Genomic DNA, 14,050 nt, shown 5'->3' with positions numbered 1-14,050 from the left:
AATGCCCACGAGTTCTTGTAAACCTCTATCATGTCACCCCGCAGTCGACGTTTCTCCAAGCTAAAGAGCCCCAAGCGTTTCAACCTTTCTTCATAGGGAAACTGTTCCAAACCTTTAATCATTCCAGTTGCCCTTGATGATGGTTATGTTAACTTCCTGTTTTCTTCCCAGCGAGATTGTCCAGTATCAGCTGGTGTATTCTTATGGAACTGGTGTGGTGTACGTCCTTGGGGTCTCTCCTCAAAGCTACGTGAACATCCTCGCCTTCAGTGTTGAAGATGGTGAAATTACAAAACAGGTAGAGCACGCTCTGGGCTTGGAGCAGTCATTTTTACTGAAGGCGCTTGGATTGGTATCTTGGAAAGATAGCCTGACTATGAAGCTAAGGATCTACAAGTTAAGACTTCTTTTTTCCAAAGGGGAAGTCATCACTCACATCTCTGCTTTTCCCACTTACTGTGGGACAGTAATGCGCACTGTATGCTTAACTCGTGCCATTCTGATATTAACTATTTTCAAATTGTATACATTGTTGGTAACCACCCTGAGCTCTGTGAATTCAAAGAAGGCCAGTATACGGATCCAAATTATAAGTAAATAATAATAAATGTCCATCTCTCAGTGTGTATGTTCAGGCATTCAGCTACTGGACCATCTCCTTTGGGAGGAAATCTAACTCACAGCAGCCAATGCCATTAGCATGCTGTTTCTGCCACATATTCTACAGACTCTCTGTTAATTCAGCAGCACTGCCTAAAATACCAACTGCACCACCTGACTGAGCACTCAGTTGTTCCCCCAAGGTCCAGCCCCTGTTCAGGAGGCATCATAGAGCCCCAATCTACAAGTGAAGACTGACGTTTGTATGTGCTTTCATGGAAGTAATTCTGTGGAACCCACCGTGATTTACCTTTATGATCAGACTGCATATAATTTTTAGCCATTTTACTGGCTGATCATAGAATTGGTGGACCAGTTGTCTGAGAATTGGCCCACTGGGCACAGTATTATCCATGCTGATGGCAGCAGCTGTCCAGGATCTCTGGCAAGGAAAACTCCTTCCCCACATCTGGCATGTGATGCTGTTGAACTGGAGGTGCCAAGGATTGACTCTAGGGCCTTCAGAATGCAAAGCGGGGGCTCTGCTATTAAGCCGCAGCTGCCCAACATCTGCCTGCAGTGATTTTGTCTTTTTAGTGCCTCTTTCTCTCTGTTCCCCCTCCGCACAGAATAGGGTTGAAGCCCCCTGGATAAGAAGCCTCAGCCAGTCTTGCAGTGTCGTGGGAGAGGCTGTGCTTGTGTGCCTGGACGTGGCCACGGCCTCCTTTTACACCTTGCCTCTGGACTCCAGCGAAGAGACGAAGCAGGTTCTGCTGGAGGTGAGGGATCTAGAGGGAAGCTCAGACCCAAGACTGTCCAGGAGTGGTTTGGTTGCTAGTGTGACCTTGCTAAAGGGTTGTGGCTCTTGGGATGAGGTTGCGGGTGGTCGTCCTTGAATCGTGCACGGGATGGAGAAAGTAGAGAAAGAAGACCTTTTCTCCCTTTCTCACAATGCAAGAACTCATGGGCATTCGATGAAATTGCTGAGCAGTCGGGTTAAAACGGATAAAAGGGAAGTCCTTCACCCAAAGGGTAGTTAACATGTGGAATTCACTGCCACAGGAGGTGGTGGTGGCTACAAGCATGGACAGCTTCAAGAGGGGGTTAGATAAAAATATGGAGCAGAGGTCCATCAGTGGCTATTAGCCACAGTGTGTGTGTGTGTGTGTGTGTGTATGTATATATAATATATATATATAATTTTTTTGGCCACTGTGTGACACAGAGTGTTGGACTGGAGGGGCCATTGGCCTGATCCAACATGGCTCCTGTTATGTTCTTATGTGACACAGAGTGTTGGACTGGAGGGGCCATTGGCCTGATCCAACATGGCTCCTCTTATGTTCTTATGGGACACAGAGTGTTGGACTGGAGGGGCCATTGGCCTGATCCAATATGGCTTCTCATCGGTTCTTAATCCAGATCTGGAGCGAGGCTTCTCTGAGCTGAGGGCTTGGGCTGAAGGTGAAGGCAGATTGAGGGGCTGATTGTGGGCCAGACGAGGGTAGAGTGCCAGGGGCCTCATTCTGCCTGCCGGTTGCATACTGATGCTGCATGTCCCTTTCCCATTCTGCACTTAAGGGAAGTGCACAGAGTCTTAGGTAGCTCAGTAGGCTGTCCCAGCCTTGGCCTGTTTGGTTCCTGCCCCAGGGGAGTACATTGCTGTGAGGGCCTTGGAGAAAGGACAGCATGGAAGGGACAGAGGAAGAGGGGCAGAAGCCCACCAGGTCCAGGAAAGATTTCCCTGCGGGGGGTGGGGCTTAAAAGGTACCAGGCTAGGATGTTTGCAGCCTTGGAAGTGGCCCCGTCTCTGCTTGCCTGGCTGATCCTGCGTCCCTTTTCTTCCACAGTCCCTTGGGCTTCAATTCATGGAGACTTTCCAGGCCCGTCTGTGGTCCTCTCAGCCGAATCCTGCCAGCGCGTCCCGAGCTCAGTTCTTTGTGCAGCTTTCCCCGACCCACTTTGCACTGCTGCAGCATCGGAACGGTGTGCTGAGCTTCCTCCGGGATTTCCCGCAGGTAACTGAAGAGAGGCTACTGGGTTTTGAGAGGTGATGGCTGGAGAGGCCCGGCTGGGTTGCCTGGGGAGAAGCCCCTCCCTTTGGGGGTGTCCCTGTCCTTCCCCTTGCCTTCTCTCCCCTCCTGTCTCTCTCCCAGGCGGGCCTTGTGACCTTTGCAACGACAAACGAGAAGACGGTGGCCGCGGTCCTGACGTGCAAGGTGGAAGTGGTAAGTGCCTGGTGACGCCAGCAGCCTTGATTGGCTGCATTTGCTGGGGAACAGTCTGGTTATCATGAACCGTCTGTCAGGCCTAAGAAACCCAGGTAGCCAAAGGTGTATAAGGCGGGAGGGGCAGGCACCTGTGTTGCTTTGGCTGGGAGGGGCTTCCCTTTGGAAGGGGTTGTTTGTGGTGCTGTTAGGGTGAATGTTCCCTCCTAGGGTTGCAAGCAAAGGCAGAGAGGTAAACACATACCTTGTGCACCACCCAAATGACCAGAATGCCCAATTCAACACAGATATTTTAAAGTGGTTCCTGGAGCCAGCTAAGCAAGGATATTTGTGGGGTGGGGGAGGGCTCCAAAACTGACGTGCCACCACCAAGAAGGCCCTTTCCCTGGAAGGCACTTCCAGTGCTGGGTGCCACAGAGAGTAGGACTTGCAGGGAAGATCTTGTTGGGCAGGCAGTCTTCTAACACCTGGGTAAGCTTGCATCCATAACATGCACTGCATATTTAGCATGAGTATTGCAGACCTGACCCCTTGCTCTGGCCTTCCTTCCTTCCTTCCTTCCTTCCTTCCTTCCTTCCTTCCTTCCTTCCTTCCTTCCTTCCTTCCTTCCTTCCTTCCTTCCTTCCTTCCTTCCTTCCTTCCTTCCTTCCTTCCTTCCCTCCCTCCCTCCCTCCCTCTCTCCCTCCCAGTAAGCAGAGCATCCAGATGACCCTCAGCTGGCTAGCTGGTTGAGACAAACCCCTAAGCAGGAAAGAGTTCTGTGCCTCTGAGAGTAGCCCAAGCCAGTGCTGCTTGGTTAAAACTGGGAAGGAGACTTAGGAAAAAGCGAGAGTTTTGTTGCCTCCTCTGATAGCGGGGGAGGCGTTGCTGCCTTTGGCCCTGCTGCCTTCTTTAAATTGCCATCATGAGCCTTTTCATTCCCCTGGGTCCCGGTGCTTGTGTTCCGGACTTGTTTTGTGCCATTGAAGCAAGAAGAGCGAACATTCTTAGGAAATTAGCGGAAGGAAACAAAACAAATGGTGCAAAAATAAAGATGAAGGAGGTGTTGGGGAATTGACTCCCACAAAAGAGAAGTAAGATCAAACGGATTTTTCACACTGCTCAGGAGGATCCTTAGTTTAAAAAATCTTCCATGCTTGCTCACACTTGCTTATCAGACAAGATTTTTGGAGTTAGAATTGCAAGCCTAAAGTTGCCCCAATATATCTGTCCTTCTCTTCTTCCCTCCCAACCCTGCTGCAGGAATTCCTGTCTTGCCACAACCGGTCCTATGTAACTAACTTGTACTTGGCAGAAACTGGGCAAAGGTTGCTGGATACAACCATCACGTTCACCTTGGAGAAAAGCAGCCCCAGGCCTGAGCAGGTAAGAGGAACCCAATTGACCTGTTTACTCTCCCTTCCCCACACCTGGCTGGGCTGCATGCATTGATTCAGCAGATGTCAATATGGTGATGTCTCTCCCCCCTTCTCCTTTGGGTAGCTCTACATTCAGGTCTTTTTGAAGAAGGATGATTCTGTGGGTTACCGGGCCCTGGTGCAAACAGCTGATCACATGCTCTTATTCCTCCAGCAACCAGGTAATCTTTGCTTTTTGGTTAGTTCGACACTCTCCAAGCTCTTCCTCGGCATCTCTTTTGGCAACTGGATTGTTTTATTTACTTATTTAATTTTCTATCCCGCCCTCTCTGCAAGCGGACTCAGGGCGACTAACAGTCAATCAAACACAATTTAGAACTGCAATTTAAAACAGATCCGCAATTTGGAATTGCAATTTAAAACAAGGAAAATTAACAATCGACAATTAAAATACGTTTTATGGTGTCGCTCAAAGTTCAGTATAGGCGGGATTGTAATTTTCTTTCTTCTGACGGTGGTCTTGTGGTGGATATAATGCCTCATAAATGATGTTGCTTCAGCAGTGTAGAGCCGCAGTCCTCTCCTATTAGATATTAAAGGCCTGTCGAAACAGTTCGGGTTTTTTTCAGGCCCTGTTGGGAGTTAATCTTTGAGACAGTCGAAGATGCTGAGGGAGGGACGGTGGCTCAGTGGTAGAACATCTGCTTGGTAAGCAGAAGGTCCCAGGTTCAATCTCTGGCATCTCCATCTAAAAAGGGTCCAGGCAAGTAGGCATCAAAAACCTCAGCTTGAGACCCTGGAGAGCCGCTGCCAGTCTGAGTAGACAAGACTGACTTTGATGGACCGAGGGTCTGATTCAGTATAAGGCAGCTTCATATGTTCATCCAGGAGTTCCTAGAGGTGGTTGAATGCCTCCGTAGTGAAATGGCAGCTGTATTTTGCAATCTGAGAGTCTCCTTCCTGACTGTGTCTTTGGCAATCAGTCCCTTAGTCCATCTAGTTCCATATTGTCCCCTTTGACTGGCAGCACCTCTCCAGGGTCACAGCAGAGAAAGGCCTTTTTTTAGATTGGTTTCCAGAGATCCTCTAGTTGGAGATACCAAGAATCAAACTCAAGACCTTATTTATTTATTTTATTGGATTGGATTTCTATCCCGCCCTCCCTGCCTAAGCAGGCTCAGGGCGGCTCGCAACATAAAATCCCACAAACAATTAAATTAATGAGTATTAAAATTACACATTCAACAATAAAATAGATATACAATGATTAAAACAGTTAAAACGGAATAAAACAGAATATTGAGTCGGTGCTCTTCTGGTGGCGACGGCCTTCTTCCGCTTCTCTTAAATACCAGCGCCGAGTCAATTGAATGCCAGCCGGAAGAGGACAGTCTTGCAGGCCCTGCGGAACTGCACCAGGTTCCACAAGGCCCTCACTTCATCTGGCAGTTGGTTCCACCAACAGGGGGCTATGATTGAGAAGGCCCTGTCTCTGGTTGATTTCAATCGGGCCTCCTTCGGCCCCGGGATCACTAAAAGATTTTGTGATCTCGATCTAAGTACTCTCTGGGGACCTCGTGCTGCACGTAAAGCAGGTGCTTTGTTGCTGAGCCGAGTCAGTCCCCTTCAACCCATTTTTAAAAGGCCGTTTCCGCAGCAGCAGCAGCCTTGTTACATGGTCTGCAATCCCTTCTCTGAATGCCTGGAGTCCAGCCCAGCCCTTTCCATAATGGAAAGTCAGAATCTGATTGCCGACTTTCCCTCTCTGCAGGAAAAGTGCTGTGGAGCAGAGAAGAATCTCTGGCAGAAGTGGTCAGTCTGCAGATGGTGGATCTCCCCCTGACGGGCGCGCAGGCCGAGCTGGAGGGCGAGTTTGGGAAGAAAGCAGGTAATGCCCCCCCTCCCTTCCGTTTCAAGGTTGTGGAGAACACATGGCTGAGACTGGCTCCCACCATGCAAGGGCCTTATTGTCTCTTATGGTGTCTGCTGTGGAGTAATGATGCATGGCTTTCCACTGGGTGAGGCTGCATTAGAATAGTTCATGCCACACAAAACAGGTAAGGGATTAAATGTGTTTCCTGGCAACTGGTTCTCAAGAGGTCCATCAGTGGCTATTAGAACCCTGACTGCTCCCTGGAAGGTCAGATGCTGAAGCTCAAATACTTTGGCCACCAAATGAGAAGGGAGCACTCCCTGGAGAAGACCCTCATGCTGGGAAAGACAGAAGGCAAAAGAAGAAGAGGACGGCAAAAGATGAGATGGCTGGACAGCGTTATTGATGTCACAAACACAAATTTGAGCAGACTTCGGAGGATGGTGGGAGACAGGAGGGCCTGGCGTGACTTGGTCTGGGGGGTTGCAAAGAGTCGGACTTGACTGTTCGACTGAACAACAAAAATTGATGGAACTCTCTGTCTGAGGCAGGGATGCTCTGTATTCTTGGTGCTTGGGGGGGCAACAGTGGGAGGGCTTCTAGTGTCCTGGCCCCACTGGTGGACCTCTTGATGGCACTTGGTTTTTTTGGCCACTGTGTGACAGAGTGTTGGACTGGATGCGCCATTGGCCTGACCCAGCATGGCTTCTCTTATGTTCTTAATCACAACCCTCTATTTGTGGATGTATTCTGCTAGAGGGATGTTATTTTGGTTTTATGTCTTTATGGAACCTATTGTATGTGTTTTATTAATCTTGGTCATTAGTCCTTCTTGAGCTCCATAAAGAAGAAAGGTGGCTAATGAATATTTTAAATAAATAAATACTCCCAGAGATGCGTTTCATAGCACCCTCCCATAAAAGGGCAGAAATCCAAAGAGTTTTAATTGTTCTCTGGAGGACTGTGTGTTTATCTGGCCATCTAAATGACCCCGGCCCTTCTAGACAAATTGGCTTGGGGGGGGTGAGAGAGAGGTGGCCAGCTTCTTCTGGGGTGTTCCTTGCAGCTTTTGGCAGAGAAAAAAAAAGATTGAATGGTGTTTCTTGCTTTGTGTTTGGCTGCCTGGGAACCAGCCATTCAAGGTAAGGCAGAATTTCTGTTAGCTTTGTTTCTGTGGCAAGCTTGCTTCTTGCTTCCTCATTTTGTAAAAACTGTATTAATGTGTAGCTTGATGCACAACCTGATCAGAAAAAAAAATACGTTGCTAGAGGCAGGGGATAACTGATTTCTCCTATTCCATCTGTGTGTTCTTCCTTGAGAACCGGCTTAGAGGTTAGCCTCTCGGGGTCTGCTCTCTCTGCCTTTGCTTCCATGCAAGGCAGATGACCAGAGCTTGGCTTTTTCAACGCCGTCCGCGCAGTGACTTCTGTGCTAATGGATTTGCTGACTTTTAGGCACCCACAGAAGGCTGGGCTTTGCTCAGACGTATCACTGGCTTCCCCCCCTTTTTTGTGCCCTCTATTTGGATCTGCTGCCATGCAGTCTCCTCTACCGTCTTATAGCGATGTCTCTTTTTTTGAGGTGGCGGTGTCATGTTATGGGGTGTGTTATGAACTGCCCTGAGCATGGTGTCTTGGGGGGGGTGGTGGAGACAGAGCAATTAATCTTTTAAAGAAAGACGTAAGAGGATTGCTGATTCCACTCTGGAATCCCCCTGCCCCCCTTCCGCGCCAAAGGGATGCCTTTGTCCTCTCTTTCCCCACCATCCTCTTCCTCCAAACAAAAGATGTGAAACCTTCAGACGCCTGAGGCAGGACCAGAGTTCCTTTCCTCCTCTCTTGACTGAGGGAACTTCATTCCTCCCCAGTGTTTTTGTGGAGTGTGGCCAACGGAAGCAGGTGGCCATTTTGAGATGCGGAGCCACTAATGTTCTGGCTAACTGGACCTAGTCCTTGTGCGACCCTGTCCATGAACATCTGAAGCTGCCTTCTACTGAATCAAACCCTCTTTGGTCCATCCAAGTCAGTCTTGTCTACTCAGACTGGCAGTGGCTCTCCAGGGTCTCCAGCTGAGGTTTTTCACGCCTACTTGCCTGGACGCTTTTTAGTTGGAGATGCCGGGGATTGAACCTGGGACCTTCTGCTTACCATGCAGATGCTCTACCACTGAGCCACCGTCCCTCTTCTGCTCTCCAGCTGAGGTTTTTCACGCCTACTTGCCTGGACCCTTTTTATTTGGAGATGCCGGGGATTGAATCTGGGGCCTTCTGCTTACCAAGCAGATGCTCTACCACTGAGCCACCATCCCTCCCTAAAGATGGCGTCCATCTTTCACCAAGTCAAACCACCGGTGGTCCCTCTTGCGCTGTGTTGCCCACCCTCCCAGCTCACTCTTAGCCACCGTCCAGGGTGTTTCTCCCGAGCTATCCTGCCACATCCTTTAAAGAGAGGCACCAGGGGTTCCCTTCTGTGCAATGCACACCACTGTGGCCTGGCCCTCTGTATCTCTGCAGCCTCTTCTCTTTGTTCCAGATGGCTTGCTGGGCATGTTCCTGAAGCGCTTGTCCTCCCAGCTCATCCTGCTGCAAGCCTGGACCGCACACCTCTGGAAGATGTTCTACGACGCCCGCAAGCCCCGGAGTCTGATCAAGAACGAGATCAACATTGACAACCTGGCCAGGGACGAGTTCAACCTGCAGAAGATGCTTGTGGTGGTGACGGCCTCAGGAAAGGTGAGGGGAGCGGGATGTGCCCACGTTTAATTTCCACGCCCTAGGCATGTGGCAAAGCAAGTGCTCCCAGTGGGCAGCGATATAATTTACACAGAAGGAGCCTGGGACAGCCGATGGTTTGCCTCCCTCCTGCTTTGCAGGCATCACACTTCTTAACTTGTTAAAACCTCCCCTGCGATTGTGACTGCTGCTGATAGATGCAAATGGAGTCTGAGCGGGTTGAGACTTAAAGAGATCTTGGGGTTGCCGTGGAAACCTCGACGAAAATGTCAAGTCAGCATGCAGCCAAGGTGAAAAAAGGCAAATGATCAGGCAAGGAAAGATCAGGCAGGGGTTGAAAACAAAATGACCAATATCGTAATGGCCTTGCAGAAAGCCTTGCAGCAACGGGACAGGCCCATAAAATTCTACCAGTGGTTCGATCTCATCATGCTATAGTGATCCGGGGACCTCTTAGAACATCTAATATCGATCATCTAGCTACTTACCACCATTAGCATTCTAGTCGTTGTCTGAAACTACCGTACTAGCATCTGTGGATGTTTTAATAATTGTTATGTTTTTATGGCTGTTTTATCTTGTTTGGTCACTCTAGTCCGATTGCGTGACGAGGGCCGGCTTGAACCCTGTGGAGGCCCCTAGGCAGTCAAAATCTCGGGGCCCCCCTCAGAGTTGGAGCAGCCACCCCACCACCTGCGGCCCCCGCTGTAGCCTGCAGGCCCCTTCTCCAAAGCCCTTCTCCAAAGCTGCGGGGGAGAGGCAGAGAGAGGCAAACTCGGTGACGACGCCAGCAGCAGCCGCACCAGGGAAATCGGGCAAAGAGCGGTGCAGTTGCTGGCCGCACATGCAGGCTGGGAGGGCTGCAAGCAGGGAGAAAGCTGGCCTGGGGCCCTAAAGGCGTGGGGGCCCATAGGCCGGTGCCTACTTGGTCTAATTGTTAGTCTGGCCTTAATCTGTGAGCCCCCCTGAGCCTGCCTTTGGCAGGGAGGGCAGGATATAAATGAAATGAAATAAAGCTGCAGCGTGCTTGTAGGAAGGGCAAGAGTCCAGTAGAACCTTAGCAGACTCGCAAGATCTGTGGCAGAGGATGAGTTTTTGTGAGTCACTCCTCACTTCAATTACGGCTAGAATGTGAGTCCATCTGACCCCTATAATGGAAGGCGGGAGTGATGTCACAAAAGATATTGCAGAAGGCAGTGCGATTGAATAAGACGTTGCAGCAGCTTCCCAGCCAAGAACAATGGAAGAGTCTGGGGTTGTTTCATGTCGGGGAAAAGGGCCTCTGTGCCCTGCTGGTTGACTCCCCAGGAGAGCTGGTCAGCAGCTGTGGGAAACGACATGTTGGATTAAACGGGCCATTGGTGTGATGTAGCAGGATGCTGAATCAACACATTCCTGATTTGCAGTTGGCTGACAGGCTGGAAGCAATGGAGGGGAGTGGGTTTGCTAACCAGGGCTTGTCCTACCTGGTTGAATGGCTGCAGCCACAGCCACCGCTTCTCTCCCAGAGTCACTGAAATGCTGAGGGGATCGTGGGAGATGAAAAGAGGCAAGCGGCTTGAAACCGTGGCTTTGCCAAACCTCCTTTTGGAAGTGCCAACTGTGGCTTGGTGCAGTGGCTGGATCTCGCCTGTGACCGACAGTGTCTGCCTCTTGTCTGCTCCAGTTTCCGCCTGCACGTGGCGCCTTGCAGCCTAGACCGCGCTCCTCCCCACCTGCATCTCGCTGACCTCTTGTTTATCCTTTCAGCTCTTTGGCATCGAAAGCAGCTCCGGCACGATCCTGTGGAAGCAGTACCTGCAAGACGTGAAGCCGGGCTCCTCCTTCAAGCTGATGGTCCAGAGGACAACGGCTCACTTCCCCCACCCCCCGCAGTGCACCCTCCTGGTCAAGGACAAGGTCAGAGCCTGCTGTTGGGACTTATGAACATGAACATCTGAAGCTGCCTTATACTGAATCACACCCTTGGTCCATCAAAGTCAGTCTTGTCTTCTCAGACTGGCAGCAGCTCTCCAGGGTTTCAAGCTGAGGCTTTTCACACCTATTTGCCTGGACCCTTTTTTGGAGATGCCGGGGGTTGAACCTGGGACCTTCTGCTTCCCAAGCAGATGCTCTACCACTGAGCCACCATCTCTCCCCATGAACATATGAAGCTGCCTTATACTGAATCAGACCCTCGGTCCATCAAAGTCAGTATTGTCTACTCAGACTGGCAGAGGCTCTCCAGGGTCTCAAGCTGAGGCTTTTCACACCTCTTTGCCTGGACCCTTTTTAGTTGGAGATGCCAGGGATTGAACCTGGGACCTTCTGCTTCCCAAGCAGATGCTCTACCACTGAGCTACCGTCCCTCCCCTAACCGGGTGGCCTTAGAGTTTGCGTGGAAAAGATGGTCTTGTGTGGTCCCAGAGGCTCAGTCTGGGATGCAGAACAGCTCTCTGAGATGGTCTGGGCAGAGAGGAATCTTTCCCCAAACCCTGAGACCTTTTAATGGGGCTTTCTGAGAAATGACCCCTGGGACCCGCCCCCACCCCCTGCTCAATATGCAACGCAGATGCTCTACTGCTGAGCCATAGGCTATCCCAGGCTTCTAGAGGGTTGTAGAATGCACAGCTGTGATTGGGCCCTTGCCAAGGAGGGGAGGGTCTTCTGCCGAAAATGGGCAGGATGGGCTGGGGTCAGAGTTCCCTCAGGCATGCCCAAAGCCCTTGGACACTTGAAGATGCTGAGGGGTCTGGAGACCGAGTTCTATGAGGAAAGGTTGAAGGAGCTGGGCACGTTTAGCCTGGAGAGGTGGCGGCTGAGAGGTGATAGGATCACCATCTTCAAGAACTTGAAGGGCTGTCCTAGAGAGGAGGGTGTGGAATTGTTTTCTGTGGCCTCAGGAAATTGGAGCAGAACCAACAGGTTGAAATTAAATCAAAAGAGTTTTCGGCTGAGCATTAGGAAGAACCTCCTGACCGTTAGAGCAGTTCCTCAGTGGAAGAGGCTTCCTCCTTGGGAGGTGGTGGGCTCTCCTACCTTGGAGGTTTTAAGCAGAGGCCAGATGGCCATCTGACAGCAATGAAGATCTTGTAAATTTAGGGGGAGGGGTTTGTGAGTTTAGAGCTGTTCCTCAGTGGAACAGGCTTCCTCCTTGGGAGGTGGTGGGCTCTCCTTCCTTCAAGCTTTTCAAGCAGAGGCTAGATGGCCATCTGACAGCAAGGCTGATTCTGTGAACTTTAGTAGATCATGAGAAGGAGGGCAGGAAGGGCTGCCTCAGTGTTTAGTTCTCATGGCCCCTTCTTACATGTCCAGAGAAATGCTGATGGCCATTTTGGGGTCAGGCAGCCATTTTTCCCAGGCCAGGGATCCTGGTGGTTTTTGCCATCTTCTGGGCGTAAAGAAGAGGTCACTGGGGATGTATGGGGGGGGAGTATTTGTGAATTTCCTGCCTTGTTCAGGGGGCTGGACTAGATGACCCTGGAGGTCCCTTCCAACTCTGATTCTAGGATTCTAAGATTTCTTGGGGGAAATCTGACAAAGGAGGCTTTGACAGGAGACTTTGTAACATTAAGAAGAAGAAGAAGAAGATATTGGATTTATATCCCGCCCTCCACTCCGAAGAGTCTCAGAGCGGCTTACAATCTCCTTTACCTTCCTCCCCCACAACAGACACCCTGTGAGGTAGATGAAGATATTGGATTTATATCCCGCCCTCCACTCCGAAGAGTCTCAGAGCGGCTCACAATCTCCTTTACCTTCCTCCCCCACAACAGACACCCTGTGAGGTGGGTGGGGCTGGAGAGGGCTCTCACAGCAGCTGCCCTTTCAAGGACAACCTCTGCCAGAGCTATGGCTGACCCAAGGCCATTCCAGCAGGTGCAAGTGGAGGAGTGGGGAATCAAACCCGGTTCTCCCAGATAAGAGTCCGCACACTTAACCACTACACCAAACAGAAAAGGCAATAAAAATCATGTTTGGGGCAAAGAAATTTACACTTAATGTCCCGAACGTGTCTTTGGGCCTTGGTCAAAAGTTTGCTTAACCAGTAGGAGAATCTTACCGGATTTCTTTGTGTGTTGTGCACTTGGCAAGAGGGGCGGGGCGAATGCTTTCCTGTAGCCCTGCCAACCGGCCCCCTGAGCCTCTCTGTCTTCCAGGAGACAGGCCAGAGCAGCCTTTACGTCTTCAACCCCATCTTTGGGAGGTGGAGTCAAGTGGCCCCTCCGGTGCTGAAGCGCCCAGTCCTCCAGTCGCTGCTTCTGCCCATCATGGACCAAGACTACGCCAAAGTGCTGCTTCTGATTGACGACGAGCACAAGGTACCTTTCGGCCTAGGGGTCCTTCTCCCTCCGGCTTGCCCGAAGGCACTCCCTCGGACGGCTCTCTTCCTGTTTCCTTTCAGGTGACTGTTTTCCCAGCAACGAGGAATGTCCTCCGGCAGCTGGAGGAAATGGTCTCCTCTGTCTCATTCTACTTGGCCGACGTGGAGCAGGGCAAGCTTACCGGGAGGCACCTGCGCAAGGTACAGCCCGTCCTTTTGCTGCCCGGCACTAGCTGGAGGGGGCGGGGCTTCCTGCAGTCTGCCATGGGTGACAGTGACCTCAGGAAGGGAGGTCATTGGTGGGTGTTAGAGGGACAGGCTGGTCTGGAGATGCAAGTGGGAGTCCCGGCAGCTGGGAGCAGAGGAGCTGGGATTTTGGGGCTGGCTGCAAAAGAGATCTAAGGCTATGCAAGGACCTGAGGGGCTGAGCGTGGCAGGGGTGGGCAGGCGGAAACCAAGACTCATCTGGCTGCCAGGGCGTGGGCAGCTCTGGCAGCCGAAGAAACAGTGAGTTAAGAAGATGAAGAAGATATTGGATTTATATCCCGCCCTCCACTCCGAAGAGTCTCAGAGCGGCTCACAATCTCCTTTCCCTTCCTCCCCCACAACAGACACCCTGTGAGGTGGGTGGGGCTGAGAGGGCTCTCACAGCAGCTGCCCTTTCAAGGACAACCTCTGCCAGAGCTATGGCTGACCCAAGGCCATTCCAGCAGCTGCAAGGGGAGGAGTGGGGAATCAAGCCCGGTTCTTCTAGATAAAGAGTCCGCACACTTAACCACTATGGCTGCCCCAAGGCCATTCCAGCAGCTGCAAGTGGAGGAGTGGGGAATCATACCCGGTTCTCCCAGATAAGAGTCCGCTCACTTAACCACTATGGCTGCCCCAAGGCCATTCCAGCAGCTGCAAGGGGAGGAGTGGGGAATCATACCCGGTTCTCCCAGATAAGAGTCCGCACAC

General features: G+C 51.2%; 1 protein-coding gene across 1 annotated transcript in view; it reads left to right on the top strand.

Moving 5' to 3' along the window:
* Positions 1-14,050, top strand: part of LOC132590907 (ER membrane protein complex subunit 1-like) — a 32,453-nt gene that overhangs the window by 4,312 nt on the left and 14,091 nt on the right. Inside the window, exons 6-16 of the mRNA XM_060263831.1 lie at positions 172-298; positions 1,230-1,379; positions 2,451-2,618; positions 2,757-2,828; positions 4,071-4,193; positions 4,311-4,407; positions 5,958-6,074; positions 8,591-8,790; positions 10,540-10,689; positions 12,930-13,091; positions 13,175-13,294. Coding sequence (XP_060119814.1) covers positions 172-298; positions 1,230-1,379; positions 2,451-2,618; positions 2,757-2,828; positions 4,071-4,193; positions 4,311-4,407; positions 5,958-6,074; positions 8,591-8,790; positions 10,540-10,689; positions 12,930-13,091; positions 13,175-13,294 — 1,486 coding nt within the window. The remainder of the gene's footprint in view (positions 1-171; positions 299-1,229; positions 1,380-2,450; positions 2,619-2,756; positions 2,829-4,070; positions 4,194-4,310; positions 4,408-5,957; positions 6,075-8,590; positions 8,791-10,539; positions 10,690-12,929; positions 13,092-13,174; positions 13,295-14,050) is intronic.

The sequence above is a fragment of the Heteronotia binoei genome, unplaced genomic scaffold, assembly GCF_032191835.1.
Source record: "Heteronotia binoei isolate CCM8104 ecotype False Entrance Well unplaced genomic scaffold, APGP_CSIRO_Hbin_v1 ptg001143l, whole genome shotgun sequence".
Taxonomy (NCBI): Eukaryota; Metazoa; Chordata; class Lepidosauria; order Squamata; family Gekkonidae; genus Heteronotia; species Heteronotia binoei.
Note: the sequence above shows the minus strand (reverse complement) of the source record. Positions and strands in the feature narration are given on the sequence as shown.